The sequence below is a fragment of the Pipistrellus kuhlii genome, unplaced genomic scaffold (genome assembly GCF_014108245.1).
Source record: "Pipistrellus kuhlii isolate mPipKuh1 unplaced genomic scaffold, mPipKuh1.p scaffold_m20_p_12, whole genome shotgun sequence".
NCBI classification, from domain to species: Eukaryota; Metazoa; Chordata; class Mammalia; order Chiroptera; family Vespertilionidae; genus Pipistrellus; species Pipistrellus kuhlii.
This window is the reverse complement of record NW_023425427.1, coordinates 7012166-7034636: the sequence shown is the minus strand read 5'-3', so window position 1 is coordinate 7034636 and position 22471 is coordinate 7012166. Positions and strand designations below refer to the sequence as shown.

The 22471-nt window shown below is 40.5% G+C and overlaps 1 protein-coding gene across 3 annotated transcripts; it reads left to right on the top strand.

The window, feature by feature from the left end:
* The first annotated feature begins 9593 nt into the window (after nucleotides 1-9593).
* ZNF483 (zinc finger protein 483) lies at nucleotides 9594-19663 on the top strand. Of its 3 annotated transcripts, none has more exons than XM_036433014.2 (6): nucleotides 9594-9693; nucleotides 11680-12165; nucleotides 12776-12858; nucleotides 13399-13525; nucleotides 13905-13997; nucleotides 17458-19663. In XM_036433014.2, exons 2-6 carry the CDS (start codon nucleotides 11778-11780, stop codon nucleotides 19029-19031), a joined length of 2265 nt encoding a protein of 754 aa, XP_036288907.1. In that variant the 5' UTR covers nucleotides 9594-9693; nucleotides 11680-11777; the 3' UTR covers nucleotides 19032-19663. The 3 variants fall into 3 exon arrangements, with proteins under 3 accessions (XP_036288907.1, XP_036288905.1, XP_036288906.1); XM_036433012.2 differs by having other exon boundaries at nucleotides 12770-12858; XM_036433013.2 differs by having other exon boundaries at nucleotides 9630-9693; nucleotides 11634-12165; nucleotides 12770-12858.
* The last annotated feature ends 2808 nt before the right edge of the window (nucleotides 19664-22471 follow it).

The window sequence follows — 22471 nt, the reverse complement described above, 5'->3', positions numbered from 1 at the left end:
CGAAATAAGATATCACAAAATCAAAGAATTAAAAATGTGCCTCAACTCCTTAAAAGTCCCCTCTCTCACCGAAGCTGGTTTGGCTCAGTGGATAGAGCGTCGGCCTGTGGACTGATGGGTCCCAGGTTCGATTCCGGTCAAGGGCATGTACTTTGGTTGCGGCCCCATCCCTAGTGGGGGGTGTGCAGAAGGCAGCTGATTGATTATTCTCTCTCATCGATGTTTCTAACTCTCTATCCCTCTCTCTTCCTCTCTGTAAAAAAATCAATAAAATATATATATTTTTAAAAAGTCTCCTCTCTCCTTTTGTAGGCTTAGTCACATTAAATGTATGCACAGTTCTAATAAGGTAACTAATCTCCTCTCCATAGTCAAAGGAGATTAGAAGCAGAATATCAAAGAGGGCTCTTCTGGGCAGGTACATGGATGAGAAAAGTACTGATAGACACACTTAAGAAATAAGAAATAGGAAAACTATTGTATGATAAGAATTCAAAAAGCAAAGCATGCTGGGATTATTTATAAAATACAAAAAGCACTGTCCACCCCATAGTGCTAAAATTATTTCACTTGAATAATTCATGTTCATGGCTTTAGTCCTGACATCAAGAAATAGTAAAATTATGTTTAGTATATCAGCATCAGAAAACAAGGGAGTATGAAGTATATTTTACCAAGCTTTTCATCTACATTGGTTATAATAAGCAATTCTAGACTATCTAGAAAATCCAGCTATCTCAAATGATTCAATTATCCATTCCCAGAAAGTTCCAAACAAGCCAGAATTCTTTAAAAATAAGCCTCATATGTTATTTATTTTGGTTGCTGAAAGAGTCAGACTGGATCCAATCTACCAACATAGAGTTCACGACACTAATGGTTCCTCTTTGCTCTTTTCGATCAGTTATTGAAAAAGAATAAATCACTGCATATCTATCTATCGATATATAAAAGCCTAAGCGATTGACCAACCCATAGCTATGACCACCAGGGGACACATGCTCAATGCAGGAGCTACTGACCTATGGTGACTTGGCAGCTGCAGTTCTTGGTTCTCTGGTGATGTACAAGGAATCAGAAAGGAGGGAGCCCAATTCTGGGGTGCATCATCTGAGAGCTGCCCTCTCTCAATCCGGGACCCTTCGGGGGATGTTGGAAAGCCAGTTTCAGCCCAATTCCCCACAGGCCAGGCCAAGGACTCCACAAGTACACGAATCTGTGCACTGGGCCTCTTGTATGACTCAAAACATTCTAAAAATCAGACTCAGAAACATCATTCTCTAATCACAATACTATAGAATCCTTCCATTGTGCTCTCATTCCTGTGGATTTAGAGTGTATTTTAGATCATCATCATCACCTCAACCATTTGACTGCTTCCTGGTCTGTGTGTCCTCTTCTGATACCATTTACTCCATTTTTAGCTGAAATCCCAAAGATGGCAATGAATTCATATATATATATTTTCCCCTGAAGAGGAAGGGAAGGGAGAGGGAGAGAGAGAGAGAAACATCAATGATGAGAGAGAATAATTGATTGGCTGCCTCCTGCATGGAGATTGAGCCCACAACCTGGCACGTACCAAACCCTTGGCCAGAATCAAACCCAGGACCCTTCAGTCTGCACCCACTGAGCCAACCTGGCCAGGGCGGCAATGAATTCTTACTGGCAACTTCTTTCCTTGGTTTCTATCTCACAGACAGTGCCATTCAATTCCCAACCTTAGGCAAACCTCACCATTCACTTTATTTTTTACTCCCAAATATCACTGGGATAAGCAAAAAGCTGGCCTGGTACAATGTATTACTCCACCTTGCATTTCAGGGGATGAAGCAACATTTACATCCCCCACAATAATTGTATACCAGTGCAATATAAAAAAGTTTTATCTTGGAAGTCTTACCGTTCATTCTTTTCTTCAAAACATATGTATACATATTAGAATATTTATAGATTTTCCCAGGGCTCTTTTAAAATTATTATGATTGAGTAATCATAATTAAAACTACACAATTTATCAAAACAACATAAATATATTACAACTTCTTTGAAGGCTTCAACTATTAATGATTGGAATATTTTTACATTACAATTTTTGAGAGGTATTAACATAAAAAGTAAAATTTTATTGGCAATGTATAGCCTAATGGAAAGGACAGGGTTTTTTGCATAAAAATAAAAAAGATGCCCAATTGAAATTCACTTTCTTGTTACCTAATTTAACATATCAAATTGTCCCTTTGTCCTGGAATTCTTCCTCTGGAGGCAATCAACCTCAGACTGGAGGTGGCTGAGAGATGTGGCTTGCTTTTGTAAAGTGAGAGGACTATTGTGAAATAAGAGGTGTTCTTAGCCAAAGCAATTTGAAGAAAGAATATGAATGATCTAGAGATTGATTCTCTTAATAATACTATCCATGCCTATGTATCTCAGAAGACCCTTGCTCCAGAACAGTCCATCTTCAGTGTTCTTTCTCTTTATCCTATTCTGTACCTAGTCTCTCAGAAAAAAAAAAAAAAAAAAAAAAAAAAAAAACTACCCAACTCCTCTTTTATTCTCATATTTAAGGGGTACCTTTTTTCTTTCCTCAACATACTGGACTTCCCTGAAACTAATCGGTTGAGGAACACCCAATTGCAAACACTTTTTCATCTCAGTCTTGTTTGAACAATTGGCTCAATCCTCCCTCTCAAAACTCTCTTTTTTATTGGTTTTCTCCTAATTCTTTTCTGCTTATCAGTTACATTCACTGCTTTGTCTTTTTCTGCCACCCCTTTAAGTCCCTTTGGGGTTTTTATTTTATTTTCATTTTTTTAAATATATTTTATTGACTTTTTACAGAGAGGAAGAGGGATAGTGAGTTAGAAACATCAACGAGAGAGAAACATCAATCAGCTGCCTTCTGCACACCCCCTACTGGGGATGTGCCTGTAACCAAGGTACATGCCCTTGACTGGAATCGAACCTGGGACCTTTCAGTCTGCAGGCCGGTGCTCTATCCACTGAGCCAGACCAGTTTCGGCCCTTTGGGGTTTTTAGCCTCACACCACTTCTCACTCTACCTGTTCTGGCTTTGCAATCCCACTCTCTCATCTTCAGTTACGAAATGACTGTAATTTCTCTCTCCAGTCAAGTCTCTTGGACATTTCCACCTCGACGTTCTACATGGGCTTCAATGTATCCCCAACTGAACTTATCTTCCTTCTCAAATCTACTTCCCGCATCCCTCAGAGCATGCGAACCAACATCCAGTAGACCAAATCAGAGACCTGGGATAGCCTGTAATTCTGTCTTCTTTCTCCCTCACTTTTACTCACTCTTGTAGATCATCACTAAGTTGTATCAGTTAGGGTTCCTAGCACAGAAACCGATGCAAGTAAGTACAAAAATGTTTATAGAAGAGTGCTGGAGTAGTTCACAGAAACAAGAAAAATGAAACAAGTGGGTTTCTGGAAGGATAGGAAGCAAGCAGCTTCCAAGAACTCTGCACCAGAAACTTCAAATTGCCCAGAGCCCAGACCGGTTTGGCTCAATGGATAGAGCATTGGCTTGGGGACTGAAGGGTCCCGGGTTGGATTCCAGTCAAGGGCATGTACCTTAGTTGCGGGCATATCCCCATTAAGGGGTGTGCAAGAGGCAGCTGATCAATAACTCTCTCTCTCATCGATGTTTCTAACTCTCTATCTCTCTCCCTTCCTCTCTGTACAAAATCAATAAAATATATTTAAATAAAAAAAAAGATTGCCCAGAGAATTGCAACAAATGATTTTGCAACAACACAGTCTTTCATTTCTGAATGTTGTAGGATAAGAATTATAAGCCCCGAACTCTGATTTACACTTGGTTAAAATTAAAAGAAACTATAGGCTGAAATGATAGATGAGAGGTAAATAATCTTGCCGACACAAAATTCTCTGGAAATCCAAAGTGCTCTGTTGGTCTACCATTCTCAACAACAACAAAAAGAGATGATGAGAAGAATTTTACATTCTGATGACCAGAGGAGCACAATGAATCAATGAATTCTTAAGGGGCAAAGGTCATGCTTAAATCTCAAATATTTGCTTGTTCTATTTCTTGTGATTAAAATTATAGCTTATTTAATTTTAATGAGAAATAAGAGACTCCTGTCTTAAGTAATTAAATTATCTTATGTATGCAGTAAATGAACTCACAGTACAGAGCGTATGGGTTCTGTGAGGGTCCAGAAGGAGTCACCCCAAGATGTACCTCTGTGGTATTCAGATTATTCTGAGCTTGAGGCAACTTTAGCTGCAGGCTCCAGAGAAGCCTCTGTGTCCATCTCAGCCCACCCCTTTAACTACCTAGAAGAATTTTAATTACAGGCCTTGTCCAGAAAAGATTATCAGAGGTCACTTCTTTTGATCTATGTATAGGGCAGGGCAGACTTCTATTGACCAAAGGTCTGCTCTTCTTATCACCCTGCACTACAATGACCTTTTGAAACCCCCAAGGCACCTCACCTCATCCCTAGCTCACAACGTCTTATGTACCCACGTTGCCTTTCTGTCTCAGCCTCTTCTGCACGAGGAGTCTCTGACTCTCTCATGTATTTGAGGTTCCCATATGTACAGGTATTAAATTTGGTTCTTTTCACTTGCTAACCTGCCTCACATCTATATGATTATTAGACCAGCCAGAAGAACCTTGAGGATAGAGGAAAGATTTTTCTCTCCTCCTCCTTCACCCCCATCTCCTGCCTCCTCTACAGTTCCTTTGTCAGATCAAGAGTATTTGGAATGACTCTCTCATAGCTATAGAAATTAAAGTCACCTCTGATATCCCTGATCCAAACACAAAACCAGGTTTGATTTCTTCGACAGTGTCATGATTAACATCCTGGGACTGAAGAGTTGATTGACTTACTTTTTTTTTTTTTTTGATTGACTTACTTTTGATCACTTTTTCACCTTGCAGTGGGGAGTTGGGACTATTAATAGATATGGGGGGAAGGGAAAGTTGGATAATAAGACAATAGCAACCCCATCCCACTAGTGTAAACAGCAAATGTTCATTCTCCTTAAAATGGCTCTATTCTGTCAATTCCCCTTTTACCTTGCCTTATTTTCTTTTCTTTAAGAAATCTTATGGTAAACAGTCTTTAATCCTTTGCATTCTGGCTTCTCACTTTGTCCTGATAAAGCTCAAGTGTTACTCTCAAAGTTTACCAGTGAGATACATATATATGTTTTTCATGAAAACATACTATTATATAAGTTTTAGGCATACTATTTATACACGTGTGTATATTGCAGAATAGTTACAATAAGTTTAATTAACATCCATCACCACATAGTTAACAATTCTTTTTCTTGTGATTGTAAGCCAGGACAAGCAGAATACAGAAACTAAGACAGATAGTTAAACAGCAGTTTGCAGCCATCTAGACTAGAGAATCTAAATGCCAAGCAGTTTGCAGCCACCTCGTAAATCCTATCTTCCCTAAACCGGGGTCATTTCAGAGCAAATGGTTTCCACTTCTCCCCATCCAACGGGTAATAACTTAAATCGCCCTACTCGGAGACAGATTGCAAAAATTCAATTAGTGCCATTTGCCAACCAGGCTTGCAGCCAGGGCAGCAATGGGCAGTGACAGCTCGTTCCAGACAAACCCCCTGAATCTGTCCCCAAGGCCCCTTTTCTCTGACTCAGTGAGCCAGAGCAGACCAGCGAGGCTCCTTTCCCCAGCCCTTTCTTGTTTTACTGTCTCCACTTTAAAAACGTCCTCTAAAATTCACCTGCGCTTGCGTTGTGAAATGTTCCCTGCATGAAGTCAAGAAGCCACACACTGCCAGCTGGCCTGAGGCAGACCCGTTAAGGGCCAGGTTCCCTTTCCAGTAACATTAGTGACTTGCATATAATCCAGCATTAACTATTCTATAGTCACCACGTTGTCCATTGCATCTCAGGACTGTAATATCTTATCAGTGGGAGTTTGTGCTTTTTAACCACCTTCACCCGTTTGCCCGTTTTTGCCCATCCCTACCCCCTCACTATGTACTTGGTGGTCTCAGCTGAACCAGGACCAGAGGTACTAGGAGGTGGGGACTTGGTGTCCTTGAGGCAACGCAAACTGTAGGGGCTCAGAAGCCTTCAGGGTCCTAAGGAGCCATCTCCAAGGCTGCCTGGGGGAAACGCAGGGCTTCAGTCGGGAAAACTCCTCTTTCATCTGTAATATTTCCTTTGGGATAGAGTTTGCCATTTAAACAACTTTTAGCATTCCTCTCCTGCACTCCTAGGCTGTCCGCCTCCCTCCAGCTATGGGGGAAGGTGTGCTTCCTCCTCCTGGGAGGCTCCACCTCGCAGCTGGTTAGCTGCCAATTTCTCAGCTGACTGACCTTGGGTGGGACCCTGCCCTGCCCTGAGTGTCATTTCTGTACAACATGGGTGAGGAGGAGCAGGCAGGACCTCGGCTCTCCAGTTTGTTTTAAAGTGGCTGATTCTTGAAGAAAAGCAGGAAAACCAGACAGATTGGCTCCTTCTCTCTCTCTCTCTCTCTCTCTCTCTCTCTCTCTCTCTCTCTCTCTCTCACACACACACACACACACACACACACACACACACTGCATGTGACTCACAAGCGCAGTTTGCCGACCACTGGTATAGGGGAACAAAGGCTGGGCAAGGGATTGTGAAATAGAAGAAACTTTAACATAAATAACAAGCCACAGGGAAATAATATGCAGCAATGAAAACAAAAATTATTTTCATTGATTTATAATGGCATGCAACAATACTCTTAAATCTCACAGATATAATGTGAATGAAAGAAGCTATATACAAAGAGTAGATATACGATTCAAGTTTATAGACTCTAGATTCTAGGGTATGAAGACAAATAAAACTATTCTACTGTTTCAGTCACCCTTGGGATAGTGACTGAAAGAGAGTAAAGAGCAAGTGGGGCTTCTGGGATGCTGGCTGCTAGCTACATTGATGTACCCATTCTTAGAAGCCAGGCAGCGTCACTTCTATAGCATCCTATTGACACAGTTACAAAGGTCAGCCCTGGTCCTAACCGGTTTGGCTCAGTGGATAGAGTATTGGCCTGTGGACTGAAAGGTCCCGGGTTCAATTCCGATCGAGGGCATGTACCTTGATTGCTGGCACATCCCCAGGAGGGGGTGTGCAGGAGGCAGCTAATCGATGTTTCTCTCTCATTGATGTCTCTAACTCTCTATCCCTCTCCCTTCCTTTCTGTAAAAAATCAATGAACTATATATTTTTTTAATATATTTTATTGATTTTTATACAGAGAGAAAGGGAGAGAGATAGAGAGTTAGAAACATCGATGAGAGAGAGTCATCGATCAGCTGCCTCTTGCACACCCCCTACTGGGGATATGCCCGCAACCAAGGTACATGCCCTTGACCGGAATCGAACCCGGGACCCTTCAGTCCCCAAGCCGACGCTCTATCCATTGAGCCAAACCGGTCCCGGCTGAACTATATTTTTTTAAACAAAGGTCAGCCCAGGATCAAGGGGGAGTTCTCTCAATGGAAGGACTTTAACATCACATTGTAAGAACATATACCCAGATGGAATATGTATATATTGGCGCAGCTATGTTCACAAAATACAATCTGCCACATAGTGCATCAACTTTGTCTCCAGCCTTACCTCTTTCCAATCTACTTTCCATACTGAAGCCAAAACAGCTAAAAACAAACAAAGAAACAAGCAACAAGAAGCCTATTTATTTGCTTAAGTATTCCTAAGTCTATTTATCCTGGTTAGAGATCCCACCAGCTTATTAATTTGTCGCTCTTTCTTTCCTGATGCACAATCCACCACTCTTTACCAAGATGATTGCTTTGAATAAAAATGTACAGTTTGGCCACCAGTTCCAAGAAGGGTTCATTCTTTCCTGGTAATGTACTCATATGTAGCACGTCATTTAATTGCAGAAGATTTCAACTAATGCAGTGTATCTCAAAGGGTAGTCAAGGATCACCTGCAACAGGTTGTATGGGGGAGTCTCAAAATTTGTATTCAAATGAAGAATGCCCTGTAATTGTAAGGTACATCAAAGTTCGAGAACCACTGATGTTTCTCTGACCTGCCCCGTTAAATGAATGAGCCACTTTCATTTCATGTTCCTCTACTTTCCTCAGCTACTCGTTGATATCTCTCCATTTTCAGCCACCCAAGCAGAGGTAGGTGGAGAAGAATATGCATTTGGACCTAGGACTGGTGTAGCTTCTTCTTCTTCTTTTTAAATATATTTTATTGATTTTTTACAGAGAAGAAGGGAGAGAGATAGAGAGTCAGAAACATCGATGAGAGAGAAATATAGACCAGCTGCCTCCTGCACACTCCCCACTGGGGATGTGTCCACAACCAAGGTACATGATCTTGACCGGAATCGAATCCGGGACACTTCAGTCCATAGGCTGACGCTCTATCCACAGAGCCAAACCGGTCCCAGCTGTAGCTGCTTCTTGACTGCAGCAGCCTTTGAGTCAAACCCAGCAGCTTCATTTAGTTGAGCGTGGTCTGCCCCATCCTGCTCCTTGAATCTTTTTCCCCTCATTATTTAGGACGCTCCAAATAATCCTCTAGAGTTCCTCAGCCCTTTGCGCTGTGCCTTTACTAATTCATACAAGTGCCCAGAAAGTCACCAGATATTTATTCAGCACCTACTATGTGTCAGGCCCTGTTCTAGGACTTGGAGGATTGAACTGCCATGGAACAAACCAGATAAAAATCCTAATCTTGTGGAGCTGATATTCTAGTGAGGAAGACAGATAATGAGTAATAAACAAGACAATTGTATGATCTGTTAGGAGGGGAAGCAGGAGTGGGAAGGGGTGGGGTTCCAATATAAGGGTAGTAGTGAGAGAGCCTCCCTGAGAAGAAATGGAGGATGGGCAGCGTGAAACATGTCAGCCAGGAGTGCCAGGCAGGTAGGAAGGAGAGGAGAGTGAGGAGGCTATTGTGGCTGGAGCAGGGAAGTGGGGGGAAATGTCAGGGCCGGATTCCACGGGCTTCATGGGCCTCTGACAAAATATGTTTTTTTACTCTGAGTGAAATGGGAAGCCTTTGCAGGGTTTCAGACAGAGGAGGGGCATACTCTGTGTTACGTGTGTGTGTTTTTTGTTTGTGTTTTTGTTGTTGTTGTTTTTAGCATCTCTTTGGCTGTGTTGTGAAATCAAGAAGCTAGTGCGATAATTCAGGCGAAGCATGATGGTGTTTTGGACCACGGTGGCAGGTTGCAAGTCATAAAACTGATGTTTAATTCAAGCTGCAGCATGAATCATGGCTTGCCTTGAATGCATCCCTAACACGCTCCAGCGGTGGGTTTTCCCAGCCTCGGTTGGGGATGGATAGGGCGGGGAGGAGGGCGGGAGGGTTTGAGGTTGCCAAGGAGATAGAACATCATAGATCTGGAAACCTCAGAATGTTCTAGGCCTTCAGGCCTCTGGCGCAGCAATAATTCTGTGGCCGAGCCCACCAGCCGCTTCCCAATGATCCTGCGCAACAGGCGGGGTGGGAGCCTATGGAAAGCACTGGACCTGGGCGAGGCGGGAGGAGCGCACCCCGGGAATCGTAGTTCTGCGCCCGTGCGCAGGCGCAGTGGGTCCCCGCCGGCTTGCGCGCGCAGCCACTGCAGGTCCAGCTTCTAGAAGCTCATTGCGGTAGCGCTGGTCCTGGCTGCTGGTCCTGATGCAGGTAGTGCTTGCCCAGGGCCCCTCCTTCGGGGGCCACCCCCAGGTCGCCGGCTCCGGGGATGCACTTGGGCAGGGGTGGGGGCCGAGGGCAGCCGACCGATGACCTGGCTATGCGCTCCCTCCCAGTCCCGCAGCTCCGGTGGGAGGTGGGCACTCCCCTGGATGACCGAGCTTCCCCCCAGCCCTTCCCTGCTCCCGGGGGTCTAGCAACGTAGGTACTGTGGCATTTCCATCGGGAAAATTCCTTGTTCTGTGCGCGTGGGGGAAGGAGGGCTGTCCCTTGTGTTGCAGGATGTCCAGCAGCATCCCTGGCTCCTCCCGCTGGGTACCTGTAGCATCCCTCCTCCTCAGCCGCGCCAGCCAAATGTCTCCAGTGTTGCCAAGGTCCCCTGGGAGGCAAATCCCCACCTGTCTCCTCTCTCTCTTCTCTCTCCCTCCCTCCATTATTTCTGGCTGCGTCACATTTTCTCGGTGCTTCTGTTGTAAGCGCCCTGGAGACCTAGTGTCTTAGACCCCGAAGAGCCCCAGATGCCCAGCGAGGCGCCAGGTTCGGGGTAGGCGCCTACTATCTGGCCGAGGAGTAAGTGACGTCATACCTTCTGTGTGCCGGGTTGTGTGCCCAGAGATGGGTAGTTACGGTTACCATGGTTACAGGAGGAGGAGGGTGTTCTGACACTTGCTGCGTGAGCGCAGTAGTACCTCTCAGGCTGGGTGGGCGCTCTGTGGGGGTGGGGAGCCTGCCTCCCTAGTAAACCCCGTTCCCAGCTCACTGACGATCAGTTCTTTGTAGGGTGAAAAGCAGGCATGCCACACAGGCTCTCGGCAGAAAAGCACCTGTGGGTCAGAGAAAGCGTCACACAGAGGGGACAGATGAAAGGACTGAAAGGTGCCAGTTTTAAAGAATGGAAAACCTCAGCGTGGGGAGGGAAAGAAGAGAGCATTCCCAGGAGAAGACATGGCGCTAGTGCAAGGATAGAAGGGATTGTGTGTCTGGGGATAGGGAGATACCTTTTTTTGATGGTGGTCGGGGGGGATACTTTTTTTATTTTTATTATTATTCTTTTTATTGCTGCAGTGTCCATCAAGGGTACAGATAGAACTCAAGAGGCGAGGTCATCCGGACAGGGCCTCTAGATCATCGTGCATGACCTCTGCGTTTTATTTTATCTGGAGACAGGTTTGGGGGCGGGGGAAGGGAATCTTATTTTGCATATTAGAAGGCCTCCTTAGGCTACAGTGTAATACTGGACTGGAGAAGCCTGTACTGTTTCAGTAGGATAGAATGGTGAGGTTCTTAGGAATTAAAGCTGCCAGAATTGGGATATTGGTTTTGTGAGAAATTTGATAGGCAAATATGAAATCAGGCTTCTGAGTTGAGCAGCTGGTGGAAATGTGTGGCCATTGCCCAAGAGAGGGCAGGAGTTGACGGATAGGTTTGTGACTGTATCTTCCTGTAGCCCTGAGCTGCTCTGATCAGTTTTGCTTTTGAGGAGTATTGAGTCTGAAGAAACTGTTTTTCTGGAGGGTACCTTTTTTTAAAAATATATATTTTATTGATTTTTTTACAGAGAGGAAGGGAGAGGGATAGAGAGTTAGAAACATCACTGAGAGAGAAGCATCGATCAGCTGCCTCCTGCGCATCCCCTGATGTGCCTGCAACCAAGGTACATGCCCTTGACAGGAATTGAACCTGGGACCCTTAAGTCCACAGGCCGACTCTCTATCCACTGAGCCAAACTGGTTAGGGCTGGAGGGTACCTTTAATTACCCTTAAGTAACTCCTCGGCTTTTCACCTACAAAGAAAATTATACTTTTAATATAGTAGCTGGGCAAGGCTGTTTTAGGCCTGTGAGAATATATATATTCTATTTATATCTATATATCTATATTTATGATTAATGATTTGTTTCACTTATTTACCATCTTATATTTCTTGACAGTTCCTACAAGTCCATAAACTGAATCCTTGATATTTGCTATTTGCAGTGCCTGTTGGTAGACTGTACTGATACTCAATTAGAGTCTAAAGGGGACTGAATTCCTGCCTGTGATACAAACTGCGAACTGTAACACCCGTGAACAAGATGACGGCCTTCTCCCCAGAGCCTCCGACTCTGGCTTCAAATGAACAAAACAAGGACCTCAGCATGGATGCACGTGGGAAGGAAGAAGCTAACCTAGGAGGAAACCCTACTGACCCAGAGTCCTTCAGACAGAGGTTCCGGTGGTTCTGTTACTCCGAAGAGGCTGGACCCAGAAAAGCCCTGAGTCAGCTCCGGGAGCTCTGCACTCAGTGGCTGAGGCCAGACATCCACACGAAAGAACAGATTTTAGAGCTTTTGGTGTTTGAGCAATTCCTGTCCGCTTTGCCTGGGGAGATCAGGATTTGGGTAAAATCACAACGTCCTAAGGATAGTGAGAAAGTGGTGACCCTAATAGAGGATTTGACCCAAACGCTTAAAGAAAAGGAAGGTGAGATTTATAGATGGAGGGATGAAGTGGGAAAGATCTTAGCACATGAGCGGGAACTCCCCAAAAGACAGCAATGGATTGCTAAAGAGGAGGCTAAGATAAGACTAAGTTTGGAGGTGGGGTTCGGTTTGAATTCCCTGCCTTTTACTGTGCGATCTTGGGGAAGCTACATGACCTCTCAGAACTTGAATTTATTTTTATTTTTTTTTGCTATAAAAATGGGATCTCATCTTAGCTACAGTGTGATGAGGAATAAATAGAGCAAGTATAATACATGGAGGATGCTCAAGAAACAATAAATTATTTCCCTTTGAGCAAGAGGGGACTTTAGAACACAGGAGAGAACAGATTTACCTGAAAATGTTTGGAGTCACAAGCAAATCAGTTTTTTGTGATCTGAGGAATTGAAAGGGTATTTTATAGGGTAAGGGGATAAGCTTGGGTTTTAATGGGAATCTGTATCTATGGCTCTTCTTTCTGTTTGAAAGAGTAGGAGAAAACTTTCTGTTTCTTACAACTTTTTCCTCTAGAGACATATATGGGAATTGCTAGTCGGAGGAATTCATTTGAAAGGCTGTACTGTATTTTTTTCTTCCTTTCATAGATCCAGTTTCTCAAGATTCTGATATTTCCCAAGAGGAGAATCCTGAAGAAGATAAAACAGTTTCTGTCCTTCCAAATACTGAGTCCAGGGTAAGTTTCCTTTCACTGGTTTTCTTTCTTAAGTGAATACTTACTGACCTCCTACTGAGTGGTATAAAAATGCTAGACAGAATAATTAAGACAGTCTTCTGGTCTCATTCTTCAAAGTTATTCTTTACATTCTATTTTTTTTTTCCTGTCTTGAGAATTTGTCACAAGGTTGACTCTAATAAAAACAAAACCAGTTATTTGCTAAAATGTAACAGTTATTCCTGATTCAGGTAGCCAGGTGAAAAGAGAACTGTATTTCCTAACATGATAAAAATATCACCAGCTGGAAAATCAAAAGCAGCTCTTACAATGCCCATAAAAAGATAAGGATGTTTTAACTTTACTGCTAAAATACTGAGTATTTTCTGAATATTCTAGCCAGTGTACAAAGATAAGAAAGAAATAGATAAATATCGATAGCTTGCTTTGGAATCCTTAGAGATTAAAATACTATCAAAACTAATAGTTTATACTCTCTGAAATCTTAGGATCTATTTAGGAATAATCCAATGCAAAAAAAGACTATATTTGGTGTTCTAGGAATCCATGACATTCAAGGAGATAGCTGTGAATTTTTCCAGAGCAGAGTGGAGGAAGCTGGAACCTTTTCAAAGGGAGATATATAAGGAAGTGCTACTGGAGAACTGTAGGCACCTACAATTTCTGGGTAAAGACACCTTCTCTTTGTGATCTAGCAGCTGACCTGGGTATCTTTTGGGCCACTATTTTTGAAAGACAATTGTTACTGTTTTGGCTGGGCATGCAGGGATGATAGAATTAATCCTAAGAATGGGTCCTGAAAAATGTACTTTTCTGCCCAGTTTTCTCTAAAAAAAGAGTCTTTGTTTCATTGAATTGGAAATGTTGAGCATCATTTTGCCTTCATCAAGACAATATCTCCCCCATTTTCTCTTCAAATTTCAGTATTGCTATCTCTATTTGACAGTATCTTCTCTTCCCTGGAGAACCAGAGTCTATATGAATGCTGATTGACTTGGTTCTATGGAAAACAGACATTTTTCTTTTTCTTTTTTCTCTATGAGCAGGCTTTCCAATGACCAAATTAGATGTGATTTCCCAGCTAACATGGGTTGAACCAGGGATTCTGGAAAAAGAAGTCTCAGAAGGCTCCATACCAGGTGAGCTGGTGAAAAATAGACAAGGAAATTAAAACAGTTGCTTGCCAAGTCATTTGGAAAGACCTTTTGAAATGTTGGGTGGGCCATCTTGCTAAAATTAAAAGGGAATGATGATTAGGATATACATGTTGTCTTCCTGGAATGTTCATTTTAATAGACCTTTAGTTTGGGTTCTCTGATAAGTAGATGCCAAGACATGATTAACCTTGCCAGAGACTTGTTAGGAAAAATTGCAATGAAAAACAGAGCAGGCTGTGGAAGAGGCTGGGAGTGAGGTCAGAGCGTGATGTAGGTATAACACCTGTGAAGGAGAGGGAAGGAAGGCTGGGTAGGAAGAGTCTTAGACTAAAATGCAGTTTAAGGAAATTTTGGCGAGGCCAATAAGGAGTCCTCGAGCCACAGTCTCCTCTCAGAGTCCTATATCTCACAGAAATGAGCCTGAGTATCCCAGCTATACTTGTCATCGACTGTGACCAGCTACAGGAAGTGGCCTTGGCATGAATGCCATGGTGGATTCATAGAGCACAGCAGGTGATGTTAGCTGCCAGGTAAGTACCACAGGAAAGATCTGAAAAGTGCATTTTTATGGACACCGTAGATACACATAGCAAAACAAAAACTTTGTAATGGGACTTATGCTATAATGGCAAGTACAAGGAGCAGTGGAAAAATATAGGAGCAACAGCTTAATTAACATTTGAATTGAATCTTGAAGGATCTATGTGAATTTGTCCAGAGATCATGTATAGTATAACCCCATTTAACGTTTTAAAAATAATTACTTATCAATACCTTAGTTTATTTTAAAGGAAAAAAAATGATTCACTTTGCACTATTCCATCATATATATATTTTTTTTTATTGAATTTTTACAGAGAGGAAGAGAGAGAGGGATAGAGAGCCAGAAAAATTGATGAGAGAGAAACATCAATCAGGTGCCTCCCGCATACCCCCCACTGTAGATAGATGTGCCCGCAACCAAGACACATGCCCCTGACCAAAATCGAACCTGAGACCCTTCAGTCCGCAGACCAATGCTCTATCCACTGAGCCAAACCGGTTTTGGCTATTCCATCTTCTTAACCATTCATTTTAGATAACCTATTGGCTGTTTCCATAAGGACAGTGATTGCCTTATGTTTAAGTAGCATTTGGGAGAGTAATTCCAAAAAGGGATTCTAAAAATGTTTTGTATTCTAAAAATCTAGCAGGTAGAAATCTATATTGGTACAAATGTATGTCCTTCCCGCATATAAAAGTAGCATCATTTAGCTGTTCAACTTGCCTAAAAGTCATTTTATAGCAGACAGGAGAAAAAAATGTTTTTGACAGGCAAAGCAGAGTCAATAGCCATAATTTATTAAAAGCTCATGTAAAACAATAAGAAACACTGAGTCTATTAGAAACATGGGCAAAGAATTTGAGTAGATAGCTGATAAAATTAAAAATAACCGAGAAAATTAAAATTTAAGTAGCTATAGACATGAAAATAATGCTCTAAGTCACTTGTCAAGAATGAAATATCCCTATTTTGCTTTTTAAGATTTTTAAAAAATTGATTTTTGGAGAGAGAGGAAGGGAGACAGGGAAAGATAGAGAGAAACATCAATTTGAGAGCAAAACATCGATTGGCTGCATCCTGCACACCCCCTACCTGAGATCAAACCACCAACCTGGGCATGTGCCCTGATTAGGAATAAACCTATAACCCCTTTGCACAGTACAATGCCCGACCAACTGAGCAACAATGAAATACACATTTAAAGCAATAATACTATTTATTATCAATCATATTCACAAAGATTTAAAGAAAGATCATTTGACTGGAGATGAGTACTCAGATACTTCTGCTCATCATGCTTCATGTGATAGTATAACTTTTCTACCCTTTAATTAAGTAATTCTATTGTTATGACTCCTCTTTTGAGGAAATATTAATCAATTGATAAACATCCAAGGTTAATAAATAAACTAATATGTTATATTAACAAATAAATATAATAATATAGAATTAGTTGTTATGTAACTAATTAAAATTATTTTTATGAAGACTGATCAATGAGATGGGAAAGAATTTTGAATAAGAAAAGTAATCCTATATATTATGCATTTTTTTCTATTCTAAAATATAGAGCAATTTCTAGAAGAAAATACACAGAGTTATTAATAATAGTTAACTTCTGGGTAGCAGAATTTTGTGTTTTATAGTTTTCTGTTTATAATTTTATAAAAGTGACAATGTAATCTTATAATTAAGAGTCAGAATGATGATGTGGTGAATAAAGGAATTCAAAATTTGTTGAAGGGCATAAAGAGTATAGTACTAGGAAAGGCCCTGTTGAGATTGTGGGACTTGAACCCTAGGCCCTGTCAAATTTATATGTTTGTGATAGTGAAGGTGCTGTGGGATTACATTTTAAGTAGTGAGAAGTGTTAACACTAAAAGAATCGAATTGAGCCCTAGCTTATGTGGCTCAGTTGGCTGGGCATCATCCCATGCATTAAAGGTTACCTGTTCTACTCCCGGTCAGGGCACATACCTGGGTTGTGGCTCCATCCCTGGTAGGGAGTGTGCAGGAGGCAGCTAATCATTGTTTCCCTCTCACATTGATGTTTCTCTCTCTCTCTCTCTCTCTCTCTCTCTCTCTCTCTCTCTCTCTCTCTCTCTCTCTCTCTCTCTTTCCTTCTCTAAAAATCAACAAAATTCTTTCAAAATAATTAAAGAATAGGATTGAAAATGCTATAGTATATTAGGGATAGCAAATGGATACCTGATTAAAGTATCCATAAGGTTGATAGGGCCAGATTGTGGCTACCTTTGAATGTCTAGCATAGGTGTTTTTGCTTATCATATCAATATAAACTTAGTACTATTTGACTGATTTGAGAAGGGACAATATACAATAGTATAGGGATCAAAAGCCTGGGCTTTAGTGTTTGACTAGGTTAAAAATAAGGCACTGCAACTTATAATACATGTGACCTTGGGCAAGCTACTTACATTCTATGTACCTACTTGTCACATTCACAAAACAGGGATAATGATAGGGCTTATTTCATAGAGTTGTGAAGATTAAGTGAAATACAAGTAAAGTGTTTGATATTTGGCCTGGCATTTGGTAAGTATTCAATACATTTTGCATTAATATTATTGTTTGAAAAAGGAATATTGGATATAGAAAGAATAAATCTGAACCTGTTTCAAAAATTTGAAATGGGGGTGAAAACTTGCATTTTTAACTATAAAGCACAAACTTTTCACCTTCCTCAATATTTTTCCTAATCTCTATGTTTACCTACTTTCTCTATATCATTTTCCCTTCCTTGTTTTATAGAGTGTATTTGAGAATTGTCCAAGTCATAATCCTTATAGTCATCACTGCCCCTATCCCTAGTTTAGTCCCAAATACAGCACCTTCCTTTATTGCAAACAGGAAATATTCTGTGTTATTTCTTTTAGAGTGTGAACCTAGAGGTGAATTGGAAGAATCTGTTCAGAATCAAGATGTTCTTATGGACCAATCAACTTTAGAAAAAATAATAGATAAGTACTTAATGTGTGGTGATTATGGCTTGATCAAATCTTCCAAATGTGGCAGATTAGAGAAGGGCCGTAGCAAGAAGGGATATTCGAAAGTAGGAGGCACACAAAAGAAAACTCATGGGAGAGGCAATAAGGGTGAGGAATTTGACTCAGAAAAGGGCCCCTCTGGAAGTAAGGCCAAGCAAACTTCAGATCTAGTTAAGCATTTGAGAGTCTACTTACGGAAGAAATATCGGAAGTATAATGAAATCAAGAAACGCTTTAGTTTTCATTCAGACCTTGTTGTGAACCGCAGAGAGTACACTGGAGAAAAGCCACGGAAACGTAAGAAAGGCAGGAAAGTCTTAAGTCTCTCTTCATCTCTTACTGAACATAAGAAACTTAAGACACATAAGAAAATTTATATGGGTACTAAGCCCCAGAAGTGCAGTAACTGTGGGATAGACTTTACTCAAAGTTTATCCCTTGTTAAGAGAAGAAGAATCCCTATATGTGAGAAATGTCGGAAAAGTAAATATCAGGATACAACCTCAAATAAAGATGAGGGAACAGAGACTGGAGAAAAATCCCCTACATGTAGCAGATGTGGAAAATCCTTTGACTATAGTACCACACTGTCCAAACAGCAGAAACTTTACCTTGGTGGAAAACCCTCTATGTGCCGTGACTGTGGAAAAGCTTTCAGTAAGAGTGCATCCTTCACACCCCGTCGTAGAACTCATAGTAAAGAGAAACCCTTCAAATGTGATGATTGTGGAAAAGGTTTCACCTTAACTGCCCACCTCATTAAACATCAGAGAATTCATACTGGAGAAAAACCCTATAAATGTAAAGAATGTGGGAGACCCTTTAGTGACAATTCATCTCTTATTCAACATCAGCGAGTTCATACTGGAGAAAAACCCTATACCTGTACTGAATGTGGCAAATCATTTAGTCATAGCTCATCCCTTTCCAAGCATCAGAGAATTCATACTGGAGAGAAACCCTATAAATGTAGTGAATGTGGAAAAGCCTTTAGACAGAATTCTTGCCTTACCCGACACCAGAGAATTCATACTGGAGAAAAACCATACCTGTGTAATGATTGTGGAATGACTTTCAGCCATTTTACATCTGTAATTTATCATCAGCGGCTTCATTCAGGAGAAAAACCCTACAAATGTAGTGAGTGTGAGAAAGCCTTCCCTACCCATTCTCTCCTTAGTCGTCATCAGAGAATCCATACTGGTGTGAAACCTTATAAATGTAAAGAATGTGGAAAAACCTTCAGTCAGAGCTCATCTCTTAATGAACATTATCGAACTCATACTGGAGAGAAACCCTACGAATGTGACTACTGTGGAGCAACCTTTAGTAGAAGCTCAATCCTTGTAGAGCATCTAAAAATTCATACTGGAAGGAAAGAATATGAATGTAAGAAATGTAAGAAAACATTCAAAAGTAATTCAGGCCTCATTAGACATCGGGGATTTCACTCTGGAGAGTAATTCTTGAACTATATCAAGGTGGGAGGAAAGTTAATAAAAATTGTTCCTTATTAGAAACCTGGATATAAGTTGCCACCACATTGATTAATAGCTGCAATTTTGATCGGCTGGCAGCTATGAAAAATAGACTTTCCCCCATTTGACCTTCTTTGTAAGAATGTCAACTTTTGGGAGATAGTAGTTAAAGGCTGGAAAAGTGAAAATAGTGTGAGATGTGAAATTATTGTAAAAGGCCAAATATGAATTTAAAAAGCAGGGGAAGGGATGCCCAGAACCTACCTTTTTAACCATTTTAGAAGATTTCCCTTTCTCCTTTCCCCTGACACTCCCATGTAATGTAATAGAAAACTTGGTTGGAGTCAGATAACCTAAGTTCAGTCCCAGTTTCCAACCAATCTACTTTCTAACCTTTCTGAATTTCAGTTTTTGAACTGATAGAATTAAGAGTTGGGACTAATAACTTCTAAGTTGGGGTTGCTGTTTTTTGTACCTCATGTTTTCTGAAGCTGTAGAAATAAGTTAAATTTATTTATGTATTTATTTATTTATTTTGTTAATTCTCACCCGAGGATATTTTTTCCATTGATTTTTATGGAGATTGGAAAAGAGATGGAAAAACAGAGAGAAACATTGGTGTGACAGAAACTCATCGACTGGTTGCCTCCTGCATGTGCCCTGACTAGGGCTTAGGCCGTGGAGGAGCCTGCAACCTACATATATGTCCTTGATGGGAATCGAATCCAGAACCCTTTGGTCCGCAGACCAACACTCTATCCACTGGGCTGACCAGCTAGGGCATAAGTTGAATATTTTTGATTCATTGCAATTTTCAAGTTTCTGTTGTAGATAATGATTTAGGATACTATACTTCTGGCAGTGCGAAAATAGTATCCTTTTTGAATACAGGATGCCTTGAATACTTGATGCTAGAATGCTGTAAACAGGAACAAGTCAGTGAAGCTAAACAAGTTTGCCTTCAGGGAATGTTTTAATTGAACAAAACACCTAACTTGTTTTTCCTTTGAGCATTGTCTGAGAGGATTGGTGTTTTAGGGACATGCACCTGAGCCATCTCAGACATGAGAGACATAGTCTTAGGACAATAGATTGAGAGTGTTGAGGGTGAGAGGAAACAGGTGCTGGAAACAGCTATCTGAATGGGTTGCCTTTTGCAAAATAAAGTTTTATTTTTTTAATTTTTGCCTGTACTAAGTACAGCTTCCTGTCAGTAGAATATAAATATTCTGTATGACAAAGGTCACAAGCTAAAGTTGGGCCCTTGACATGTCATAGTTGGTCTGCATGGTGTGTGTGTGTGTGTGTGTGTGTGTGTGTGTGTGTGTGTGCGTAATTAGTTGTCATCATTTAAAATAGGGAACTTCATACTTAAAAAAAGGCTAGTCTTGAAGAATGTAAGGGATGACAACTCTAAGGCCTTATTTTATAAGACAGGTTGTTTGGGGCAGCCGCTTCTACCTTTACATAGGGAATCTACTCTTCTACTTGCCATGTTCTCTCAGTCATGCAACCTGACTTCCCACAGTAGGAATTTGATATTCTGATCTCCTACCATCTGGAGAATACATATTCTATAATCTAAAGAGACTCCATTGATAATAAATAAAATTTAGGAAAGGAATGTAGAAATTATAACACATTTTCACTTAAGTTTTCTGTTGTGAAATTAGACCTCAAAGGAATTAAGAATACAGATGTTAGTGCATAAATTGGTTTGCTTAGTTATTGCTAAAGAGAACAACCAGAGACAGCCCTAAAAGGCTATGGCTTATGAGAATCATTTACCTGGTTTAAGGTTATTTTTTTTTTTTTAAGATAAAAACCCTTTTTCTCTGGAAAGATATAAATCCTTGTAAGTTTTCCTTTTAGGAGATATTAAACTCAGTTTGTTTATCTAAACCCCATCTTGTTTTTCTGAAAAGAAGAAAAAGTAACTTACAGAAAGAATTAAATGTGTAAAGTTCTTGAGAAGAGGCTTGTTCAGGATGTTTACTTTAAAATGATGACCTTGCTTTAAAAAAAGATTTCTATTGAAGAAATTTCTTTAAAGTCAAACCACAAGACAAGGCTTCTCCTGTCAATGAGTTTTCTTTCTGTTACTTATTTTAGAATTGTTTTCAATGTGGTCAAAATACATAATTTGAAAATGATCTTTTAAATCCTTTCTGGGTGTACTATTTAGTGCCATTAAATACATTCACATTGTTGTGCAGTTGTCGTATTCATCTCCAATAGTTTTCCATCATCCCAAACTGAAACTCCACTCATTTACCAATAACTCCCTACTGTTTCCTCTCCCAAGCCCCTGGTAACCACTATTGTACTTTCTGTGTCTTATGAATTTGGCTATTCTGTGTACTTCATATAAATAGGTTCATCAGTATTTGTTATTTTGTGCCTGTCTTGTTGCACTTCACATGTGTTTTTAAGGTTCATTAGTATGTGTCAGAATTTCATTTTTAAGGCTGAATAAGATTTCATTGTATGCATACATTGCTTTTTGTTCATCCTTCGTTGGTAGATTTCGTTATTTCCACTATTTTGGCTATTGTGAATAACACTGATATGAACAGTGGTGTATAAATACCTATTTGAATCCCTGCTTTCAGTGCTTCAAGTGGAATTGGCTGGATGTCCTCAAGTTTCATCCTTGTAGTGTATGATAGGATTTCCTTTTTTAAGGCTAAGTAATATTCCATTGTGTGTTTAAATCACTTTTAAAAATATGTTGTTGTTTTTTTATTTCAGAGAAGGGAGAGGGAGATAGAAACATTAATGATGAGAATCATTGATTGGCTGCCTCCTGCATGCCCCCCATCAGGGATTGAGTCTGAAACCTGTACCTGGGACCCTTTAGTCCATAGGTTGACACTCTATCCACTGAGCTAAACTGACTAGGGCTACACCACATTTTTTAATGCATTCATCCATCAGTACACATTTAGGTTGCATCTACCTCTTGGCTGTTATAAATAACGCTGCTTTGAATATGGGTTTGCAAATATCTCTTAAAGATCTATTATTAGTCTTTTGGATACATTCCCAGAAGGGGGATTGCTGAGTCATTTGGTAATTCAATTTTAAAATTTTTGAGGAACCTTCCATAGCAGCTGCACCATTTTACATTCTTACTAACAGTGCATAAGGGTTTCTTCACATCCTAGCAACCATATTATTTTCTATATTTTTTATAGTAGCCATTCTAACAGATGTGGTTTTGTTTTTGCACTTCCCTGATGATTAGTGATGTTGAAAATCTTTTCATATGCTTAACTATTTGTATATCTTAAGGGAATTGTCTAAATCATTTGCCCATTATTTAATCAAGTTTTTATTTTTGAATTTTAGCTGTTTTTTTATTTATTCTAGATATTATCCCCTTATTTATGATTTTTGAGTGTCTTCTCCCATTCCATTGGTTC